Genomic DNA, 23,889 nt, shown 5'->3' on the forward strand with positions numbered 1-23,889 from the left:
AAATATGAGGCAAAGGAATGAAAATAAACATGCTGGGGATGCAGTTAACCAGCCTGGGCTGCAGGGATGGGAACAGGAGGGAAAGGGGGATTGGAGGGGGGCAGGGGAAGGCAGCAAAGTCTGTGGTGCCTCTCTGCAGAGCTGCAGCACACCCCAGAAACAACTTCCCTGTCCCGAAATCGAGAAGGAGGTAGGCACTTCCCAAAGCCACCCTGATCCTTAGCAGAAAATCTCCCTCACTTATTCTGCTGAAGCCAGAACGTTCCCCTTCCTCAGGGAAGCAGCAGGAGTCAGAGTGAAATTCCTCTCTGCAGGCACAGATCCAGAGCTGTCAGGAAAAAAACCTCAGTGAAAACTGTCACAAAATGGTGTTACGGCTCTTTTTGTCTGCAGCTGGGGCCTGACAGAGATGCCCGTGCTGGCTTTTGTACACAAAGTGGAGGAATTCCTGCAAAAAAAATCCCACCTTGCCATGTCTGTGCAGGGGCCTCCCTGGGGGTGGGGGGGTGTCACTGATCTGAAGAAACACCTCAAAAATGGCTGGTTTGGTGCTGTGCAGGTTTGTGAAGTCACCCCAGAAAAGCCACAGCCATGGGGACAGGAGCACACACGGGGCAAGGTTTAACTCAGTTTATTTGTACATAAAGGAGGCAACTGCATTTTGGGATATAGATTTAAAAAAAGGCAGATAGAAGTTTGAGATATTGAATGCTCTGGGCTGAAAATGTGAAGAAAGGAAAGAAAATTGAGCAGATGGCAGATTTCCACGGAAAACAGAGGTCAGGGCTGTTTTCCCCTCCCTGCAAGGATGGGGGCTCTAGGCAGCTCAAGAGACATTTTGTCAGGATGTGAACTGACTTAACAACGACCAAAGTGGTCTGGAATTTACTTCTGCTTATTTTGGAAAAAAAAAAAAAAAAAAAGGAGCAATTAGCTAATCAGGGAGATCTGGGTTTGCCACACACCAGCTCCACCAAAGCCAGGGGAGAGCATCCAGTGGGTCCTGATGCAGCAAAATAAGGATGCTTGGAAAAGTGGGGCCTGAGCCCTGCCTCCCCTCTCTGTCAGAAGCAGAGGGATTTAAGAGAAAACCCTGATCTGAGGTGATGCTGGACCCTGTGGCTGCTCTGTGGTGGGGGAGACCCAATTCCAGCATCTAAATCATGGCTTGGCTTTACAGGAGGAGTTTGGGAATATTAAAATTGAACAGAGGGGAAGCAGGGAGCAGACACTGGTCCAAAAGGCATCTGCCAGCAAAGCCACTCCACGGAGCTCTTGGACAGCATTAACACACCCTGTGATGGGAATCTGCTGGGATCTTCCAGTGCTTGGAATGCCCTGCTCCGCCCTGCCGTGATGCAGAGCCTGTCAATGGGCTGCGCTTCCCCATTAGCTCAAACTTAATTAGGGAAAAATAAGAGCCATATGGTAATTCCAAATCCAGGCAAAACAATGTCTGTGTGTTTGGGTCTGGCATACTCAAATATTTTCCTAGAGCATTAATTTTTAATTCTTACATCAGACCCGCATAAGCAAACATAAATAGGATTTTGTGCTTTCCATAATCCATCCAGCTTGTGTTTGTTGTTACATACACTGAGTAATCACTGCCTGCCACTACTTACAGAAGAGCTGATAATAAATATTAGGACACAAACTTACAAGTTAAATGAGATACAGTTAAGTAGTCAATTAAAAGGACACTCACAACCTCAGGTTGGAAAAGACTAAGTACTGCTGTTCTAATGTGCTTTTCTCATTCCTTTTGGTTGCTCACCTGCCAAATCTACACCGGGAGGGGCGGGTAGGAGAGTCTGGAGTTGTTTGTGGCACTGGGCGCAGTTTAGGGGTGTGAGTGGGATGAATGAGGAGAATTAGACACAGGGAACATTATTCAGATGATGCAGGGAGGTTGCTCCCCCGTGACCCCGCGGTACTGGCCCTGCCACGGCGGGGCTGTTCGGGGAGGAGCTGTTTGCTCCCAGCTCCCCGTCCTGGCTTCTCCCCGCTGGGTCACACCGAGAGGGACGGGCTGAGCTCGAGGTGGGCTCGCAGGAGAGCAGCGATGTCTCCGTGTGCCAGTGACAGCGCCGAGTTACCGCCCTGCAGGACAGAGGAGGTGAGACATCACCGCCCGAATCCCTGCTCCATCCCCAAAACCTCCTTCCCTCCCTCCCCTTCTCCCTGCTTTACAGTGAGTCACCGTCCCGCAAACCCTTTGGGCCTCGACCGCACCAAACACAGCCCAGCTGTGCCTCTGCCTGGCCCCGCTGCCCTCCTGCATGTCTCAGATAAAATTATAGTTTAATTAGAAAATAGTTCCGTAATTCCAAACGCAGCCCTGTGGCCCAGCAGGAGGAATTTCCAGCGGCCCTGCCGCTCCCAGCCCTGCCCCGTCCCACGCGTCCCCACGGAGAAGCTTCGTTCTCAAGGAGGAGTTAATTGCTGCTAATTTCTTGGAGCTGAAGCTCTGCTGATTCCACATGTCCAGGATTTCATCTGGGTTTTTTTTAGGATTACACCAGTGCTCCTGCCCAGTCTACGGCTGGGACAGAGGATGCTGTCACAGCCATCCCATATGCACCAAAACCAGGGGTACCCTCCTAAAAGTGATTCCCTGATTTAAAAAATGGACTGAAATTGCACTTCTTCACTTAAACCCCCCCCCCGTGGGATTGCTGCCTGGAGCACATGATCCCAGCTGAGTTTTCCCCCCTGGTGCAGTGAGGTTGTGCTGGTGCTGGAGCCTCACCTTGTCGGTCAGCGTGACCTGGCAGCCGGGCTGGGCCAAGAGCAGCCTGACGATGTCGGCATTGCCCTGGCGACAGGCCACCATGAGGGCCGTGGTCCCCTCCTCGTCCTGCAGGTTGACATCGGCCTGGCAGGACAGCAGGGCTCGCACCATGTCATCCCGCTCGTGGCTCACCCCCAGCATCAGCGCGGTCTGACCTCCCTGCGGGGTCACAGGGACAGGCTGAGCACCCCCTGCCCACCTCCTCCCACAGCCCTGCTCACTCTGACTGCCAGAGATGATGATGATAATAATAATATTATTAATAATAATACGTTTATAGAATCATAGAATCATTTTGATTGGCAAAGCCCTCTGAGATCACTGAGTCCAACCATTAACCCAGCGCTGCCAAGCCCACCACTAACCCCCATCCCATAACCACATATCACAACATTGCATATTATTATTGCATTGTACATCTATGATAATAATTCCTACTAATATTGCACCCTATTGCATGTTGTTATTAAATCACACTGGGGCTCCTCAGCAAGTGGTGTGAGAGACACACGTTCACTTCTGGAAGGTCCTTGCAGCAGCATGGACAAACTGCCCAGCTGTCCCCAAATGTGGGTCCCCCAAACCTTCCTGGGCAGTTTAACTCAGATCTGGACTAACTTTTACAGCAGTTTGGGAGCAGAGATGGATGAGGGCACCCTCATCCCTGAGAACAAAATGTGTGACTCTGATGAAGCTCACCAGCAAGCCTGGGGCTCCCATGCTCTGGGGTTTACCCCCCACTGCTCCTCCCTGCTGTCACTTCTGATTTTTACCTCAGAAAAACTTGTTTGAAAAATGTTCAGTCATTTTCAGTCCCTCCATTTCCCCCAGCTGTCACACCCCTTCCCAGGGAGCTGGTGGGTGGCCACACTGCAACTTAGCTGAGGTTGCTTTTGGAACATTTGGGAAGCAGCAGCTCCAACCTGCGACCTGTTGCCGAGCCTCAGCCTGGCGCTGCCACGGAGCGCAGGGAACCCAAATTATTCCCCCAGCTCTTTCCTGTCACGCACCTGGGCGGCCCTCAGGTTGACATCCCCCTCCTTCAGCAGCCTCATCACCACCTCCATGTCCTGGTGGGTTTCAGGGGTCGCCAGCGGCGTGAGCATCACGGCCGTGTAGCCGGCGCGGTTCTGCAGGTCCAGGCAGCACACGCCTGGAGGGGATGGATCCAGCCCATGATGGATCACCCAGAGGGAACAGAAGGGAAAGAGGGAGTCATACAACGTGTGGCATGTTACATTCCCAGGAACAGGAGTTATTCCATGATGATACAGGACGGGGATTTATCGGTGTTAAATATCGAGGCTTCTGAGCGCAGCATTAAACCAACGGCCCCTGGTGCTACAGTTAATTACAACTGTTGAGGTCAACTCAATTAGCTTTGAAGACCACAACAAATACAAGTTAAAGGGGGATAATTAATGCCTCGAGCACATGCTGGTTGGAGCTGTGGGCTGTTTGCTTTGGCTCCCGTGGCAAGGGAGCAGCAGAGAGACGCCTGGCACCCAACGGGCGTGGAAAACATCCTGGCCCCATTTCACTCATTTTTCACTTCAAAGAGCCCATTTCCAGCTCCACCACGAGGAATGAGCCGTGTCTGAGGGTGAGGGCTCAGGTCCAGCCTTGCCCTGGGGAACCAGCTGCCTCAAACCCTTCCCTCCCTACGCCTCTGCGGCAACAATCGGGTTATAGATGTGTATGATAATCTGCCATTTCCCAAACATTTCATGGATTGTCCGGCCCATGAGAAAAGGCCAAAGTGCCTCTATTCTCTCAGAGCACGAGCACATTTTTGCCCCGTACAAGCTCAGCTGAGATTTTTGTTCTTTCATTGCAACACGAGCTGAAAGTTCAATAGTTGAACATGGGAGTTTTTCTGCGGCACTGGGGGGTTCCTTATGCTCTCAGGGGTCTGATCCTCCTGCCCCAAGCCATGATGTGGCTTTAGCTGCTGCAAGAAGCTGGGGAACCCCCCCATCCCACCTGGACTGGGGCCATGAGGGACATCCCTTTGGATACAGGGACCCTCAGCCATCCCCAAAGTCAGGCTGCAAAGCCCCCAAGATGTGTGAGGGCATTAATGATGCTTAATGTCCCTGAGGAGCCTCAGCTGGGACCCCTGACTACACCCACGGGCCCAGGGCTGAGCTATGGGGGAGAATGCTGGTCGTGAGGTCAGCCAGGTCTCCTGGATGGACCTCGGCCCTATCCTTGTATTTTGGATGGATCTTGGGCCCCTGTTTGCCTTCTGGATGGGTCCTGTGCAGGGAGGTGGCTGTTGGTCCTCAGCCCCACCTCTGTGCCACCTCCTTTAGCTCCTGACTGAGCTCCCTGGGAGGACCCTGGACCTCATTCAATGCTTGCCATGTCTGGGACTGTTCACATCCCCCTGTTCCCTGTGTAGCCATCACTCACGGGACCACAACCCAGTGGCAAGAGCCATTCCCACCCCCTGCCCAACAAAGGCCCTGGCTGGGCAGAGTGGCCGTTCCTACCCGTGTCCAGCAGGAGCTTTGCCACCGGGAAGTTGGAGTGGGACACGCTGTAGTGCAGAGCTGTGTTGCCGTTCCTGTCGGGCAGGTTCACCACCGTCTCCAGCAGCTGGGGCTGGATGTCCCCCAGCGCCTCCAGGTACGCTGCCACCACCTGCGGGCTGGAAGACTTGTGGCTGGACACCTGGAACCACTCCTGGGAGATGGAGCCGAGGACGTGCCGCTGCAAACACCAAGGTGTCACCGTGAGTGTCCCTGCGAAGCGGTGCCTGCCCCACTCCTGCGTGCCCTGGCACCACCCAGCCAGCACTTAGCTTGTGGGTTTGTGATTGCTGCTATAACTTGAGGGGGAAAGGAATTTCCTGTGGTAACTTGGATGAGTAACCAGACAAAGCCTTCATCCCTTCATCTTCCTTTTTTTTTTCCCCCCCTTTTCCTCTCTTTTCGGCTGTTCTAAAACTGACTCAGATGTCACCTCACCCCCCTCTCCTCACAAAGCTGTCCAGGGCACAGCCTGCAATGTGCCATGGGGATAATCTCATCTATTAAAGTGAACAGAGCATGAACCGTGTCTGAAACGGGATTGGGGAATATCTGTACCAGATGCTTGTTGCTTGTGCTCCTGATTTCTGGGAGGTGTTCACTGAGGAGCTGGCAGGCGGTGAGGAAATCTTCAGAGGGTTTGCACCTAAAGGGAAAAGACTTTTGTAAATCCACCATGGGGCAGGACTTGCAGGAGGTATTGAACCAGGTAGGAGAACACAGGCAGATGAGGCTGGAATATGTTCAACACTTATTTACTTGCTTAAGTTACTGGACACAAATTGTCCCATTGACTTGACACAGATTTTACGTTAAGCACTTAAATAAGGGTTTAAGCCCAGAGTCACAGATTTGTGTGGTCAACTTCATCTATTACAAAAATCCTTAAGGTGGGGAAAAAAAAATCTTATTCCTGAATCTGCAAAGAACTTTACCAAAAAACCTTCCATGAGAGGGGAGAAATGAGCTAACTGGCCAGCCATGACTCAGTGTGGAGTGTAGGGCCTGAATCAATCCCCATTAGATTCTGCAGTAACTCAGAAAATATTTAGCTCTTTAAAGCCTTTTCCCTTGTCTGCAGAGGTCAGCACTGCTGTTCCACCAAGCAGAAGAAGTCCCAGCCCAGCCCTGCAGCGCCGTGTCCTGCGGCCATGACAGACGGTGTGGTCACCACCTGGTGTCCTGGTTACCTGTCAGCCTCGTGCTGAGAGCAGGGTGCTGCTCTTGCTGATGCCTCCTGCTCATCATCATCCTCACACTTCTCCCCTGAGGAAGCCCCTTTGCTTTCCCTTCCAGCCTGCTCGGGCTCCACATCACCAGCTCTGCCTTCGGCCTCGGTCTCGGTATCACCATCCGATGCGCTGTCGTCACAGCTCGTGTCTTCGCTTGATGTCGTCTCGTAGCTATTTGAGGACACCACATGTTACTCCCTCCTTCCCCTGATGGGGCCTGACCAAGGCTCATTGACTCCAATGGGCCTTGGGCGAAGCCCAGAGCGACAAGCAGCAAGTTAAAAGGTCTGAGCCACAGCCATAGTCGGGGTTAGTCTTTGTTTGGCTCCGTAAGCAGCAGGAGTGTGACAGAAGCAGTTAATGAGCAGGCAGGGTTACTTCAGGGTTTGGAGGGATGTCCATCACACACAGCCCAGGCAGGGGCTGAGAGCTGCCTCCCTGCTGGCACGGTGACAGGGAGCCACCAGCAGCACGGCCCCTGTAGCAAGGAGGGACTGGTGGTGTCGGCAACCTCGAGGAGCACGAGACAAAAGCTGTGTTTGCACAGGCTGAATCCACCATTCCAGCAGCCCTGACAGAGATCTCTCCTCTGGCTGTCTAAAAGCATTAATAACATCTTCCACAAAACAGAACATTTCACCCTGACAGACCTCAAAACTTTCCTCAAAGTAATCAAGACTCCTCCACTCCCTACAAGTCGTACCCATTTGGTAGAAGCAGCTGTACACAACTAGAGTGAGGAACTCCTGATGAACCCAGCAGCTGGGAAGTCAGAGGAGCAGGATGTGAGCAGAAAGCGGCACCCAGACTGGCACACACAGCTGTCTGCCCAGCCCAGGGACAGTGACACGTGTCCTGCACTCTTCATGCCAGCACACGTACACCTCAGCAGGAGATGCTGCCCCTGCTTAGCTCACAGGGAGTGTTAGATATTGGACACACCTGGAATGGGGAGCACAACCTTAAGTTTCCTTCACCCCAAGGTAATTCCTTATTTACCAAAAAAGTCTTTTCCCAGGCCCTGAACCAACTGCTGTTGGCTTTGCTGGAGCGTGGGGGCAGGTTAGTGGCAGCGTGCCCACCCAGGCAGTGCTGGCCTCCTCCAGAACCCACCAAAGTCAGTGGGAATCTTCCCAGGGAATCTTCCCATAGAATCTTCCCACCTTCCCCAGCTGGGTTTTGGATGAAGTCCCACGAGATGGGTGTGCAGAGAGTGTCAGTCCCCAGTGTGTCCCCTGCTGCTCTGAACACACCACCACCTGTTCTCAACGGGGTTACTCACAGCTTACTCAGAGTGCTGGATTAAAGAAGGGAGAAAAGAGGCTCCATTTCAACTGGCCTTTTAATCAGGAGGTTTGGAGGGGAAAAGAGGGGGAAAAGGAATGACTTCTCCAGCGATACAGAGGACGTTCCACGTTAAAAGGCAGTTTGATCTTCTGAACAGATGCTTACCCACCATTTACCCCAACAAACTGGAGATTCTTTTTGGTCCCATTGCCTCCTGCATGGAAACCATAACCTTTCTTTTTCATGATGGATTTAAGACTTGTGGTTGGAGAGTTTTCTACCAAAATACAAAATAATAGATTAATTAAGCAGATGTGCCATAATTAGCAATAATTATTCCCCACCTCTAGCAACAAGCTACAAATCATAACCGTAAGCATCTTACTTCATCTTATGAGAGTCTTTTGATGTCTTGCAGAACTACAGATGCAGCTGGCCACAACCTGAACCTGCCCTGCCACCTTTAAATACAGGTCTCAAACATCTCCAGGTGACTGGGAATATAAAGGAAGTGACTGGGAATTATGTATTTGTCCTATGAATATAAGTAGATTTTACGTTTGTAATACTGTTTTGGTTTGGGTTTGGTTTTTTTTCCCCAGTGGTAATGTATTGGAAATTTCCTATATAAACCTGCTATAATACTACATGGATGAGTTTTTCCATTGGACTTTGAACAGTGTCTATATATTGCTTATAAGGAGTAAGTCACTTATCTATTTGCAAGCCCCCTCCCTCCCTCCCCCAGTGAACAGGCGTTGGATTCCCATCTTCATATAAGCTAAAATTATTTTAGATGAAGGTCTGTGAGTGGGGACAGGTCTCTTCCCAGTCTGGTTGCTCAGTTTGACTGGTTTGGGTTCTGGAGAACTCCATGCTGATTTACCCCAGATGAGCACCAGCCCCGTATTCTCGCAAACTGAGATGTTCAATCCAAATAAAAGGAATGTTTGTTTGATGGAACAGCCACCAGTGTGGCAGCTTTTGGAAGCTGATCCTGCATATAAATGAGCCACTGCTTTATGAGCTCCTACATCACTTTGTTCGCTTTTTTTCATGTCAGATCCATAACTTGTGATGTGCAGAGATTTGCCTTTCTCATCATGCTTAGGCGAGACTGTTTCTGATCTGACTGACAACAACTGTTCCACCACATCCCCCCTGCTCCACGCTGGAATAAATGGGAAAAGATTTGGCCCGGACACATCGAAGCCTATGCCAGTATTATTTACCCAACTGTTGATAGTGCATGTTGGAATTCTCCTTATCCACGGGCCCTTGCGAGGAGTAGGCAGAGAGCAGGGAGTTTAGGGAATTAACCAATTGGTTCTGGATGGAGCTGAGCTTGGAGGCCGGCTGCTTGATAGCACTGGCTAGCTCAGGGTACCCGTGCTCCAAACACAGCCACTGCTCCTGCAGGAGCTCCTGGATCTTTTTTACATATTGGCCAATGGGGTCAACAGCCGGGAGGTCCTCATGGCCAGGGCCACCTTCCTCTTCCAGCCCTTCCCGAGGTTTATCTTCTCCAAAGCCTGCCCTGCTTCCGGCTGCCTTTGGGCCAAAGGAGTCGCAGCTGTTCCGGTGGTTCTGGTTGTCGTCACTGGGGTGCTCGTGGATCTGCAGCTGGGTGAAGCATGGAGCAGGAAGTCCAGCCTCCATGCCAGCCTCACCAGAACGTCCCTCTGCTCGAGCGTCTGCCAGTCCCTGCTCCCTCCACGCGCCCAGCTCCACGGCCTGTGCATGGACGTTGTCTGCCCTGTGGACACCACAGCCGATGGATCTGGTGGAGAGCGGCATGTTGACGTTGATGCCTTTGTCCTGGGCCTGCCTGAGCCCTGCCACCTGTGAGAGCTCGGTGTTCACCGCAGCATCGAGGCACTGCAGGGCCCCACTGCCCCGCCGCGACCGCAGCTCGGCCTCCTTGGACTTCTCCTGGCACAGCTGCTCTTCCAGCTGAGCTTTGGAGCTGGCCAGCAGCTTAATGCTTTTCTCCTTCTCCTGGATCTCATGATCCTGCTGCTCCAGCACTGCCCTGACCTGCTCGAGCTCCTCTTTCTTCTTGCCCAGCTGCTCCTCCAGGTCAGCGATCTGCTGCTTCAGCGCCGCGACCCCGCCGGGCTCTCCAGCGTCAGGAGCCTGCGGAACACCGCTCTCCTTGTCCCCTCCAGCCCGGACATCCCTCTCCTCGCCTTCCTGCAGCACATTCAGATGCACCTCACTCACACTTAGCCCCCTTTCTGCAGGGTTCATGCTCTCCTCTGCCAGCTGGAGGGCAGCCGCTGGTGCTGCTTCACCCTTGGCCACGTCGGAGCCGCCGCTGGCATCGGCGACATCGCCCTCCTCGCCGCCGCTCTCCATCACCACCTGCAGCTGCTGGTTCTGCCAGGGGGGCTGCACGGGGCCCAGCCCCGGCAGAACCCCGCCGGGATGCCCTAAGGAGCCGTCCTGCTCCGAGCTCATCTCCCGGGGCGGGGTGAACGCGCTGCGGTCCGAGCTGGGGCGGGAGGTGCTTTCGGAGCCGCCCTGGTCGGGGCAGTGCTGGGGAGGGGTCCGGAGCGGTGAGGGGACTGCCGGGGGGCTCTGGCCGGGGGGCAGCGCGTCGGGCATGCTGGAGGCTCGCAGCAGCTGCGGCCGCGCCCACAGCGCTTCCCGCGGCCAGCCCGGCTCCGCCTGTGCCCGGCCCGGCTCCGCCTGTGCCCGGCCCGGCTCCGTCTGCGGCCAGCCCTGCTCCGTCTGCCGCCGCGTCTCCGCCAGCAGCGCTTTCCTCCGGTAGCTCGGCTCCTCGGCCGCGGCCTCGGCGGGCAGGGGGGCTCGGGGGGGCTCCTCGCCCAGGGACGCCTTTCGCTGCGGGAAGGAGCAGGTCGAGGTCCAGCTCTTGCTGGGAGCGGCGGTGGAGCAGCCGCGGGAGCCGTTCTCGGGCAGGCTGAAGTTGCGGGGCAGCGTGCTGAATTTGGGCTGCTTGGCTCTGCGGTGGATGTGGACCCTCCTGATGGTGTTGCCTTTCTCGATGTCATCCACGTACTTCAGGAAGTCGAGGTCCAAGTGGAAGCCGTAGGGCGTCTCCAGGGAGTAGGGGAGGCCGCGGGGCTGCTCCCTCTCCCCGTTGGGTGGCTGGCCCTCTGCTGAAACAACCCGTAAAAAAGGAATTACTGAATTTTGAAAAAAAAACAAAAAATTGTTTAGAGCAAGGGGGAGATGTTTTTTCTCTTCTCATCTCAGTTTTGGGCAGGCAGGGGCTGCAGCTCATTATCATGGAGGCTCGTGGTGAAGCTGTGCAGAGACACAGTGACACGCGCCAAGCTCTGATCTGCTTTTCCAGAGGTGCATCAGGTAATTGTTGCACTGAGGAAGCCAAAAATTTGCTGAAATCATGGCTCTAATTGGCAATTAAGAAAACAGCAGGTTTTGCAGGCAGTGCTACGTGTCTGTGTAGGTATAGGGAGCTGCCTGGTGGATAACAAATGCAGCTCAATAACAGAAGGTGGGACCAGTCTATGACAATGACATTTTTCAAGGCTTTTGGTTTGGTTTGAACTTTTCGGTGGCATAAGCAGTGCGCACCAAGCAGGAAAATCATTGCCTCGCTTCACCTGCAAGCACCAGGTCACAAATTATTCCTTGAAAATGATGGATCCAGGCAGAGGCTGGACCCAGACAGCGCCAGCCGGGCGTTCAGAGCCGCAGCCATGCAGAACACGTGCATCCCAAGGTGACCGGCTCACTGCTCCCAGCACAGCTCTTAATTGAGGCAAATCACCACTAAATGGGTGTCCTGTGTTTGCCCACACAGCCAGCACAGGCAAACAACAGCTCTCTGCCGAGTCTTCCCCTTTTAACACAGCTTAACACAGCCATCTCCAGCCTGCAAACGTTCACGACCCCCAAATTTCCACCTTGAGAGCCCAAACAGTTAAATTTCTGCACCACTGATGATTTTCTTTATGCAGCAAGTCCCTGAAACCACAGTGGTTTGGGCTGCTGTGCACCTCTGAGCAAACAAGTTGGGCTTAGGGAGGAGGAGGAGAAGGAACCAGGGCCCATGGCTGACCCCTCTGTCTCCATCCTGGTGCAGCAGCTGGAGAGGACCAGGACAATTTGGAATGGATTTTGGTGCTGCTCATCAGAGAGCATCACTGAGATGCAGGTGCTGTTCGGGTGGGAAGCAGCACATGGAAGTCAGAGGACGGACAGAGGGAAGACAGCACTGGGGTCATCACAGGGCACAGGAGCACAGCTGGAGGGTGGGAGCTGGGATTTGTCCCAGAGCACGGGAGGACAAATATGTGCTGATCTACAGCTGGGACCTGCTTTGCTGTGGTTTTTAGGAAGTCTGCATAATAATAAATGATGCATTATTTACCTCTTGGCCCCACATCTACAGAGAACAGGTTATTTACAGTATTTCTGGTGAGGAAATTACTCCAGGGCTTGGTTGGGTTTTTTTTTCAAGGAATAAATGAACAAATGAACATCCCATAGCCTCCATACCTTCTGTCTTCTCCATGGTGGGGTCTAGCTGGGCTGTCACTTAAACATCTTCTGACAAGGGCTGAGGAGTCGCTTCACCCTTGAAAAAAAAGAAATGGATACTTTTAATTTAATAAAAGAAAGCTCAACCATATGAACGTCATCTCTCCTTAAAGCCTTACAAGTCTTCCCAGTCCACCCCCCTCCCACTTCCCATCTTCTGCAGCCCAGTGGTGTCCAAAGGCTTTGAAGCTGCTGAAATCAATAGCTCCTTTTCCAGAGGCAACAACTTGTGCTTGACAGACACATCCCGGGGAGCTGGTCCTTGTAAAACATCCCCTGCATTACAGAGCCTTTGACTGCCAGCAAGGACAGACAGACATCTGAGATGACTCGAGATCGATGGCACAGGGACTCTCCACTGACTCCTGTAAGCTGGAGATATCCAACATGATATAACATCCCTGACAACAGGGGTATAAACTACACACAGAAATGACTGCTTTGCCTTTTTTTTTTAATCCACAACAAGCAGAGATTCAGAATTTATGTTGAATCTCTTTCAAATGACAGCCATTACTTCAGAGCACATCCCTACTGTTAAAAAGAACCTGCATCAAATTGCACTGAACCACAGATAAATTGCTTTCAGCTCAGGGAACAACTTCAGGTATCTACCCCAGCCAGCACTGAGATCTTTGTATCATTCCTGGGCTCTGTTGCCCTCCAGCTCCTTCCCATCATGTGGACAGGGGTGAGACCCTCCTGGAGCATGAGAAATTAAGGCTGGGAACAACCAAGAAAGGTCCTGGGTGAAACTTCTCTCCTCCAGGCCCTTTAGAAAGGCACAGGGAGGAGGCAGGGAAGGCTGAAGGAGGTTGGGGCAGTTGGACATCACAGCAGGAGGCTCCCTGGCTTGTGTGAGAAGGACAACAACGCTCTGAGTGAGAAGGTCTGGTTTTAATTTCTGCTACAGAGGATGAAGTGGGAGTTTCTTGAACAGTAGGTTGTTTATGATTCTCCTTACAGTATTCAGTTTGGTTCCTGGCCAGAGACAGTCCCACAGCCGCTTGGAAGTCCATCCCTTCTCCTCCAGTGCATCCCTGAGTTAGGCAAGATTCTCAGGGCAGGACCGAGCAGTGCAAAGCCTGTGCTGAGCCAGCCCCAGCTCACACCCATCTCACACCCATCTCATGGACCAAACCACCAGAGTCTGAACGCATTTTCTGCGTGCACAGCTTTGCCTCAGCTCCCCATGAAGGGGCTCCAGCCAACCTTTACCAAAGACCAGATGAAAAATGAAGTCAAATCCTGCTGTACTGTTACCATAGGACATTGCCTCATCCCTGGAAATGTTGCCTCATCCCTGGAAGTGTTACCTTTTAAAGAAACAATTAGCTGTCAATCAGGTAGGCATGTTTATGGTGGATGTACAGCCCTGATGGAAAGTCAGGAAGGTCCCAGCCCAAGGAGAACATCAAAGCTCTCCAAAGCTCCTGCAGGGTCACAGAGGGTCACGCTGATGCCCACCCAGCACCTTGTGAACTCCTGGAAAGCTCCTGACATGCTCTCCAATTAACCACACTGCTTCTGCAAAGGGCAGCTCCTTCTGTCTCCTCCTGCCAATGAACAGCACGTGCCAAAACAAACACCAACCTCTCTCTCAAATGTTGTTTCTTTCCCTTAATTTCCCAACTGCAGCCAACTACAGCCTGACCAGTTACACTCCCCTCTTCTAGGTCATTTATTCAGAAGAGGGGGGAAAAGCCAGTGAATAGGATGGTTTTTAATATCTAGATAATTACATCTATTTGGATCATTTATGAGCTGGCCGGGTCCCAACTCTGCAGCCCAAACTGATACTACGACTACTCTCTTTTGACCAATCTACTTCAAAATCGCCTCGTAAAAGGATGCTGAATGTACCCAACCGGCTTGCTGATGTTCTCCTGTCCCCCCCAGGGCAGCTCAGGCATGGAGAAGATGGCTTAGAGCCAAAAATGTTCCTCTTTGGACCCCACAGCTGCTCTCCCATGCCTGTCCCTAAGAAAAATGAGATTAAAACATGAAGTCATCTGCCAGAAGTAGCAGACCCTGACACCCAGGGTCCAGCCCATAATTTGAGGCAGGGCAACACTTTTAGGTGGGTCTCCATCCTTCTGAAACCTGTTAGGCTGACCCTCTGTCGGGTTCTATATTTGCTGAGTCTTCTCTATTAAATAAAATGGAAGAACATTTCTTTTTCTCCCCATGCATCGCTGATTTTTACCTTTGCTACACAGAGAGGCCGTGGGGAGGATTAATCCGGATTGGAATTAGGCTGTTTTTCTTAAGGCAGGAATAAATACATACAGAAATGGAAACGGAGAAGCCAAATATGTGAGAAGGCAACCGCACAGAGCAAAGTGGTTTTATTCCCTGGGGCAGCCCGTTTGCAGGGACAATGTACTGTCTTTTTAACCAGCCTGGACTCAAACACTGGCTCTTTACACTCACATTTAACCCCTCTTTCACTCCATCCCACTTGCCAGGCAATGTGAGCAGCTCCCCCATCCACCCCAGCCAGGAGAAAGGAGAGCACCATCGCACCCCCAAACATTTCAATTACAAATTAACTCAACCACATACCACAAATATACACAAAATTCATTCTGCCAGAGCATCTTGATAGTAATTTTAACTGGGAAACAGTTAACCCTGAGCCTATAAATTAACAAGATAATCCACCAGCACGTTAGCACAGTCTCATTAGCTGTAACACAACATTATTTGAGCTCTGCCTGTCTGTTCTCCTGCACTGCAGCAGCGGCTCCAGCACTTCGTGGTGAAAGGAAAAACTGTGGTTAGCAAAGCATTTAGTCATGTTACCTTCTCCCGCTGGCACCTACAAACCCCCCGGGGAGCAGCAGCTCCTGCCTCCCTCCAAAGCATCTTCTCCCGTGCCCAGAGCCGGCAGCGAAGGGTTCGGAGCACAAACGCGTCGTGGCTGAGCCCCAGCCTGCTCCAGCAGCTACAAAGTTGGTCAGCTGAGCTGTGACCTTGCTCAGAAAGCAAATACAAGTTTAAACCAAGAAGCACAAAAGAGGGATTGATTTTCCAATAGAGCAGCCCACGGCTCTCGGATGACCTTTGCGAGGACAGTTCAATCCCGGTGCATAAAACGAGTGACTTTTCCACTTAATAGTTATCTTTCCCAGAAAACACAGAGCACCGAGTGCTGCCTGGGCTGTCGGGGGTTCTCCCTTATCAGGGCTGATAATTGAAAGGAGAGTCAATAATTAACGGCGGGGTTGTTGCTGTACCTGATGCTGCGGCTGCAGCCCTCCGCATGCTGCACCTCCGGGCTGGATGGAGCATTAGCAATTCCATGAGCGCCTCTCCCGAGGAAACGCAGCCGGCTGCCGCGGCTCGCAGGCGGCAGCTGGGGGGAAGCTGCAGAAGGGCTCAGTGTCCCCAGTTCCTCCCGGCGGAGCAGACACAGCCCCCCGCCCTTGTCCCCGCAGCTCCGGCCCCTCTCGCCGTGTCCGGCCATCCGCAGCCCCGGGAGATGCCGGACGGGATGGGCAGGGGGAATGACGGCGGCACGGGCAGAGGATGTCGCGGTGTCCCCGGGCTCCCGGGGGGGACAGTGGCACTCTCCGTATCAAACTCTCCAGCCCTTGGCTCTGGGGTTATCCATCCAAACTTCCAGCTGGCAGAGCAGACACGTGGAACAGGCTGCCCGGAGAAGCTGTGGCTGCCCCTGGATCCCTGGAAGTGTCCAAGGCCAGGCTGGACGGGGCTTGGAGCAGCCTGGGATGGTGGAAGGGGTCCCTGCCCATGGCAAGGGGTGGAACGAGATTTAAGGGCTCTAAGGTCCCTTCCAACCCAAACCGTTCTGTGATTCTGTGATTTTGGGCAGGGTACTTGTGGCATGTGGCTCAGTGACGGGCAGGGTGCCCGTCCCAAGCCTGTCCCGAGCTCCAGCATTGGCATTCCCCTCGGGCATCCTGGACTGCTGCCCCTCCAGGCTGGCAACAGGGACAAATCCCTCAGTCTCCGCACTGAACTTGCAACAACCTCATGCTTGCAAAGGCCGAGGGGTTCACTCACTGCCCGGGCTGCAAACCTCTTCCAGGGCTGGGAAAGAAAATCCTGGGAAGTGGAGGCATCCCCTGGGACGCGGGGGCTCTGCTGGGGGCTCTGCTGGGGGCTCTCACCAGGGACTCCCATCACAGAGCAGTGCCAGCACCTTTCCCATCGCTGAACGAGCAGCACAACCCAAATCTCGTGCTAGGGAGGAAAACCACATCTTGTCACTGTGTGAGAGCAGAGCTGCTGGCGCTGCTCCAGCTCCCTACAACCCCCAAACGGGACTTCAACACATTAACTTTGAAGAAAAGCAGGCAAGGTTTGCCTTTGCAGGAAGCAGAGTATCTGGATGCATAGAGAACCAGCAGTGTTTGTCCTTTTGCCAGCTCTCCCCGAGGCACGGATGGGTTAAACTTCCTACCCGAGGAATGAAAAATAATTTCAGCAGCCGGCTAAATGCCGCCTTTCCCAAACACTGCCTTTCCCAAATGCCGCCTTTCCCACGCGGCTCCATCCCACACCGCGCGGGGCCTGACTCGGTGTCGATGGCTTTCTGCTTTCACAAGCAATTACTGAGCCTGAGGTTCAAAACCAACTCCAGAGCACGCTGGCTCATTTTCTGCTGAATTCTTCTGCTTTAGTTACGCTTGCGCGTCTTTTCTGAGCGCATTCTGCTGCTCGTGCTCTCCAGACAAAGCAGCACGGTGGAAAAAATACAAGTATTTCTATATGATGCTGATTTTAAAGTCATTCTGAAAGAATTGTTTGGTTTTCCCACTGGAAAGACCTAGCAGGAAGCTTTAATTTGGAGCATTTCCTCATTGCAATTACCCACATACGACCTACAGTTGTTCCCAGATTTAATCCCTCTGCAACTGAAGAAGTCTGCGACCCCTTAAATAAGCTTTTAATCGGGAGCTATGAGGGGAAGGAGTCAAAACATGCAAATTAATTAATTATGGGCTAGTACTTGATGGATTTACATCTGGCCTCTGATCGCTTTGCCCAGGGGGGCTGCTGCAGGGGGGGAAGTGGGGAAGGGGCTCACCAAGATTGTCTCCCAGGCATGAGAACTGAGGTCATGGCCTGAAACTGCTGCTGCTTCACATCAGGCACCGCAGCTGGCCGGGGGGTTTTGCTCTGCCGGCTGCTCCCATGGATGAGAGGAACCAGACGGCCCTGAAGTGGCTCAAGAGCCATCCCATCCACCCCTGCTGGCCACCACTGCTGCCTCCCTGGATGCTGGCAGGGCTGCTGCCTTCCCCTCCCCACACAGAATCCCTGTGGCATGGCAGGTTTGGGCCTCACCCCCTCTCCTCTCCACCACGGATCCGTCACAGAGCGACTCAGGTTGGCAGGGACAACGGAGATCATCCAGTCCCACCTCCCTGCCCCAGCAGGGTCATCCCAGAGCACCTTACCCAGGATTGTGTCCAGATGGGTCTGGAATACCCCCAGTGAGGGAAACTCCACAGCCTCTCTGGGTAATCTGCTCCAGTGCTCGGTCACTGCCCAGGGAAGAAGTTCTTCCTCATGTTCAGGTGAAAATTCCTGGGCATCAGTTTGTGCCCATTCCTCTTGTCCCATTGCTGGGCACCACTGAGCAGAGCCTGGTCCATCCTCTGACACCTCCCTTTGGATACTAATATCCATGGATGGGGTCCCTTCTCAGTCACCTCTTCTTGAGACTGACCAGGCCCAACTCCTCAACCTTTCCTTGTAAGAAAGATGCTCCAGGCCCTTCCTCATCTCCTCAGCCTCCACTCCAGGAGCTCCATGTCCCTCTTGTCCTGAGGAGCCCAGAGCTGGACACAGCACTCCAGATGTGCCTCACAGGGCTGAGCAGAGTGGCAGGATCACCTCAGAGTGACCCACAGACAGAGCTCACCCTCGGCACCCAAAGGGTTACACCCAAACCTGCTCCATCCCGGTGGTCTGGATTGCACAACAACCGGCTGAGCTATCACTGCAAATGGACATACCAGGAATAAAAACGGCCTCTCTGGGAATATTTGTTGTGCGGATTTTTCAATTCTGTTTTCACTGCAAAGGAAGAAAAATAACCCACTTCCAGTCTGCTGGGGACATGCACACGGGTGAGATCTGCGCTGTGATCCGCTGCCGGCCGGCACGGCCGCGGGAAGGAGTCTCCCTCCAGGAGAAAAAGAAAGAGGTTTGAAAACTTTGTGGGATTAAATAAATACCTAGCTAAATAAAAGCAGTTTAAAGTCCTGGTTTGCACTGCAAGGAGTTGTCACGAGGCTTCCCAAAGTGAGAGCAAGCAGGGTTCCTGCAGGATGAGATCTGAATCCCAGAAGTCCATCAGCCACCTTCCCACATGTCTGGCATCACACAAAACAGCTCTGCCAGTGGTCCTGTGCCCCACAGCATCCCTTGGAAGGGCTGCTTGAGGGGACAGAAGGCAGCTGAGCAGATCCAAAATTAACGTGGGGAGACCAGACAATGCCTGAGCCACTGCTATAAACCCAACAGCAACCAGGAGGAAAAGTTTCCACGCTGGATCCATCCCAGCCTGCAGCCACGCCACCACACATGCGGGGCAGGCTTCCCTCTGCGCTGGTATCACCCACAGCACGTGCTGAGGCAGAGCAGGACTGGATTTAGGGATGCAAAACCTGTTACTTATGGGAAGAGCCTTCATCCTGGGGCCAGTGGATCGGTTCAGCACATGGCTGATGACAGTGGGTACCCCACAGCACCGGGATCTTATCGCACCCCAAGAGGAAACTCCCTCAGCTGCTGCCTGCCCAGGGCATCTCCAGAGCAGAGTTGGGAGCTGGAAGCAATTTGTGAGTGCTGGAGAGGGACGAGCTCTCTCTGCAACTCATCAGCTTGTGGCTGATGATGGAGAGGTCCAGGCTGGCCTCCCACCCTCTCTGCAAAAAAAACAGCGGAGGAGGAGGAGGCGGATGGGGCTGGAGCCGGGGGCAGTGTACATGGAAAACATCCTGGAGGCATGTGGGGCCTCCCCGGGGTTTGAAGGAGAGGGTTCACAAGGAAGCTGAATAATGAACCCAGCACCACTTAATAAAGAAGCCAAACTCTTTCAGCAACCCCCAGGTGTGCAACTCTTGGTACTTAAACAGCCATTTCAGGCCCCGTTCCCTGATTTTATTAAAGCTGCTCGTTGCTGTCTAATAAATGTTGTGAACTTCCTGCCAGCATTTCCATTAGAGACGGGTCAGACCTGGAGGTATCAGATATCCAAACCCTCTCCCTCTTTTACGGCTTACCAGGAGGGGAAAACGATCACATTCACCCCCTCCTCTGATAACCTCTTTCCCGACTGACCTTCAGCTCATTCCAGCCACAGACTTACAAAAGCTTTGGTTGATTCGCGTGATTTTTTCCCATGCCTTGAAAACTGTGATGTTTTCCCTAAAGTCTCCTTTCCCAGAGCCAGGTGATCACAAAAAGCACCCAAAGCCCTGAAACAAAAGTGCTGCACAGTCAGAAGGCAGACAAAAATCTGAGGTGCCTCGTTTCTAGTGTTTATTCTTTTTGCCTCAATCCCACAAGTTTTGAGGGAAAATAATGAAGCCATGCTATGGCTTCTGGTCTCTTCCAAGCTGCTGGTTTCCACCTCCTTGACCTTGGGACAAGTCAAGCTTTGCTGCCATGATACTGAATAACTCCCACATGGTGAAAGACAGTGGGACATTTTAGGTGCTTTTAGGAAAACCCTATTGTCTGCATTTCTCTCCTCTTCCCTGGGCAACCACCGCAGTCCCCCACGGAGACACGGAGCCATTTCACATCGATTTCTGACCCGAGCCAACAAGACTTGGATTGATCACACTCCTGACAGGTTTAAAAACCTCTTCACACAGGAACGTTTCTTTTTCAGGCCACCTGAAACCACCCTCCTCATCGATTGGGACTGCAGAGAGGATGGACGTGCCACCTCCCTCCTCTGCTGGTGATTTCTGTGTGGATAACGGGAGCTGGGAGCCCTGGAGCAGCATTTCCCACCTCTCACCCATTTGGGGTTTTTCCTCCAGGTTTTTGACCAAGCCTCAGCCACATATTGCTGGTGTAGTTTCAGCTTTCTCACTTGCACCACGCTCAACCCTGATGGGCAGAGGAACCGGCTGCAACGATGAATTTAAGATATTCCCATTTGGAAGATGGGGACCTCTCTGTCTGGGTGGGTTTTTCACCATATTTCACATTTCTGACTCCATCAAATTGTCCATTTGGGCAGTGTATCTTGATAATGACACCACCTTCTTTTTCCTCAGGTGCTTTTTTTTCCTGTGCTGTTTAAACCTTGGGATGGGCAGGACTTGAGGCTTCCCAAAGCATGAATTCCACCAAGGTCTAAAATAAATAGGGTTTTGAAGCAGGAGCTCCCTGCAGCCGGTTCCTCCCCAGTGCTCTCCCCTGGCATTGTCACTGTGAGGATTTCTGCCCCAAGCCATGGGCTCCTTCACACCCCTTGAGCTGGGGTCAGGGTTTTATTGACCAAAATCTGCATCCCACTGCTCTGGAGTGAGGCAGAGTCACATAACCCCTGTCAAACAGGGCACCAAGTGGAAAATACAATAACTTTCCCTAGTGGCTTTTTTCCCCTCATCAATGGGGCCACGCTCATCCCTGTGGCTGCTCCCAAAGCTTCCTTGAAAAGACCCAAGATTTGGTGAGTTGGGCTGCAACACACGGTGATACAAATGTGACTTTTAAAATATCTGGCAGCTGTAAAACCACCAGGGGAGGGACCTGAATCAGCACCAAGCTCGTGAATGAGCCTGTATTCATCCAGCAGCTGTGTCCCAGGATCTCAACACCGCTCCTGATTCAAGGAATGCTTTGAGGCCAAACCTCTCCCTCCCAAAAGGTTCCCATGCCAGAGGCTGTTTGATGGGAAGCAATGCAGCACTCCTGCTTGGTGGAAAAGAAATATGTGGGAATGGGACAGCCCCAGCACTGCATGAGGGGGTGACACCTGCGAGATGAAACCTTCCTCACAACAGGACCTTCTGGAGAGGAGCCGAATGCAACCATGGTTTGTTTTCCTGTTCACAAGGAAACTGCACCAGGAGTCTGACAGAGCCCACAGCAGCAACAGGCTCCCTGACATCTCCTCTTCCAGTTTTGATGAATCCATTCACTGATCCCTCCTCAAGCACAGATTCCCCAGCCAGGTCGCTGCTCATCGGGCTGACTGTCATTTCAGCAGATATATTTATTTTTTAAATATTGCAATCAAAGTGACAAATAATCAGTGATTAACCTGAGGTTACAGGTTCCCCCTCCTCATCTGCCATCTCAGGAATCATTTAAGAAATCAGCTTTTCCCATTAGCCCATCCCAAATCAAACACAAACCATCTGGAAGACTGCAAAACATGTCCAAAGGCAAATGCTGATATTTTTACATAATTTGCCTTCTCTGCCATTGCTGTGGTCGCTACCCTTGCCCTGCATGAGCAATGTTTTTGGGTGTTCACCAGTTTCATTTGGGCAACACAGCTAAAATATTTCATATCTGGGGTGGCTCTGGACAAGGGAAACCCTTCCTGATGGTGTCACATCCCAGAGCTGTCAGGAAAATGAGAGATCCCTGCACAATCCAGACTCACTTCCATCCCTGAATGGTGAACATCACACCCAGAGCATCCAGAACACCACTTCCTCCATCCTGCACTCACTTGAACTTCCAGCTGAGATTATCCAACCCACGTTCTGCCTTCTCCGACCTCCTCATGGACCACCCAGCCTCTTCTCCAGCGATCTCAGCGATGTGCACCCCACCGCAGCAGCTCCCTGCTCCCTGCTCCCTGCTCCTGCCTTCTCCCGGAGCACAGCCCGAGCTCTTAGGCCTGTGTGAAATCACCAGCTGGACTCTGGGAGCCGAGGAAAGTTGCCCGGGGCACGCCTGGTCCCGGCAGAGTTGGGCTGCTCAGCAATGCCCTGGCAGCGTTCACGGCTGTGGAAAGGCGATGCTGCCTGCGAGGGAGAGGCGCTGCCCGTCCCTCCTCTCCTTCCCCGTCCCTCCGCTCCCGGCCCGTTCGGGACACAGGGAACCCGAGCACAGCCCTGGCCAGAGCCAGCAATGAGTTACGGTGCCAGGAGCTGCTCCGTCCGGGCGGCTGGAACGCCGGCAGGGAAATGGGGAGAGGCTGCAGGCAGGAGGGGGAGACCACGCTTAGCCCGGAGGCTGGGCTGGGGCTTGGCTGAGCCACATCTTCAAGGCTGGGCAGGGTTTTAAGCTTCGGCTTTGAGGCTAAACACAACTCTGGAGACTTCCACTGCAATGCCCAGGGCCTGGAGGCCCTTCCCAGCCCTCACACGGTGACCTCTGGGGGTTCCACCAGGGCTCGGAGCCTTCCTGCCCTCTCCCAGCTGCCCAGCCACGCTCAGTGCCTCCACCCCTGAGCCAGGGGTGCTCTGCAAACACTCCTGTCCCGAGTGATCCAGGGCTGATGCTGCCCCGGGGCAGCCACGCGAGCGGCCAGGAGCCCTGAGCACCCCCTGAGCATCCTTGGAGCACACCCAGGAGCACACCCAGGAGCACCCTTGGAGCACCCTCCAAAGCGCTCCCACACATTCCCAGGAGCATCCTGGAGCACCCCTGAGCACTTTCAAAACATCCCTCTGAACATCTTCCAGCGCACCCCAGGAGCACCCCCAGAGCACCCTCCCGCGCTCCTCCCAAAGCCCCTGAGCACCCCCAGACACACCCCCCACACCGCCTCCAAACTCCCCCAAGTCCCCCGGAGCATCCCGCCAGCCCCTCCGGTACGGTGCCCGGTCCCCCCGCGGCTGCCGGGCCCCGCTGTCCCCGCTGCCCCCGCTGTCCCCGCCCGGCGCGGCCGTACCTGCACGGGCAGAGCGCGGCGGGCGCAGCGCTGCGATCCCGCTGCCTCCTCCGGGAGGGACCCGGGGCGGGACCCGGGGGCGGGGCGGGACCCGGTGCCCTCCCCCGGGCAGCGGGGCCGGGGGCGGCCCGAGGCGACGGGGACGGGCTGCGGGCGGGACAGCGGGAGCCAGGAGGAGCGGCGGCCGTGGGAGGCCAGAAAGCCACTTTTTGGGATGTATTTTTTCCCTTCCCTCCTGCCCGCGGTATTCAGTTTAACGCTTTATTTATAGTTTTGTAGCTCATCCTGTTTGCACAGATGCGAATCAAGAGCGGTGGGAAGGGAAATCTGCGGGGATGGGCTCGGGATGCAGAACTTGAGTGGTGTTTGCACCAGCTGTTCTCTGGCTCGGCCCTTCAGCCCCGCCCGGTTCATGTCGGGCCCTTGTTCCTTAATGCAATCACAGGGAAAAAGTAAAGAAAAGGCAACTGGGGTTTTAGGCTTTGAGCCTCCCCATGTGCCCAATCCCAGTGTGCCCATCCAGCTGCCCAAGCCACCATTGTGACAGTTCTGGGGACAGGCAGAAATCAGCAGTTTAGTGACGCCAAGTAATACTCTCAGTGTTAGGTAAAGGTTTTGATTTTCCTTGTCTTTGAGACACAGGGACAAATCCCAGCCCTGCTC

At 53.4% G+C, this 23,889-nt stretch overlaps 1 protein-coding gene across 5 annotated transcripts; it reads right to left on the bottom strand.

Annotated features, from left to right (window-relative positions):
- Window positions 1–615: 615 nt before the first annotated feature.
- On the bottom strand, window positions 616–23,338 carry KANK4 (KN motif and ankyrin repeat domains 4). 5 transcript variants are annotated; one of them, XM_032117767.1, is made up of 10 exons: window positions 23,227–23,338; window positions 12,336–12,414; window positions 9,080–10,966; window positions 8,013–8,124; window positions 6,519–6,731; window positions 5,887–5,974; window positions 5,290–5,509; window positions 3,805–3,947; window positions 2,753–2,953; window positions 616–2,103 (listed from the first exon to the last, which is right to left on the bottom strand). In XM_032117767.1, exons 2-10 carry the CDS (start codon window positions 12,349–12,351, stop codon window positions 2,014–2,016), a joined length of 2,970 nt encoding a protein of 989 aa, XP_031973658.1. In that variant the 5' UTR covers window positions 12,352–12,414; window positions 23,227–23,338; the 3' UTR covers window positions 616–2,013. The 5 variants fall into 5 exon arrangements, with proteins under 5 accessions (XP_031973658.1, XP_031973653.1, XP_031973655.1 ...); XM_032117762.1 differs by having other exon boundaries at window positions 9,080–10,969; XM_032117764.1 differs by lacking the exon at window positions 23,227–23,338 and adding an exon at window positions 22,057–22,854 and having other exon boundaries at window positions 9,080–10,969.
- Between the last annotated feature and the right edge of the window lie 551 nt (window positions 23,339–23,889).

The sequence above is a fragment of the Corvus moneduloides genome, chromosome 9 (genome assembly GCF_009650955.1).
Source record: "Corvus moneduloides isolate bCorMon1 chromosome 9, bCorMon1.pri, whole genome shotgun sequence".
Classification (NCBI taxonomy): Eukaryota; Metazoa; Chordata; class Aves; order Passeriformes; family Corvidae; genus Corvus; species Corvus moneduloides.

Bases quoted from the DNA above. Each gene is read 5' to 3' on its own strand.
- KANK4 (XM_032117762.1), bottom strand. The intron at 5,975-6,518 runs GTAACCAGGACA...TTTTCCCTTTAG, and splicing joins TCTCAGCACGAGGCTGACAG to GTGCAAACCCTCTGAAGATT. The intron at 3,948-5,289 runs GTAGGAACGGCC...CATCCCCTCCAG, and splicing joins AAAGCTCCTGCTGGACACGG to GCGTGTGCTGCCTGGACCTG.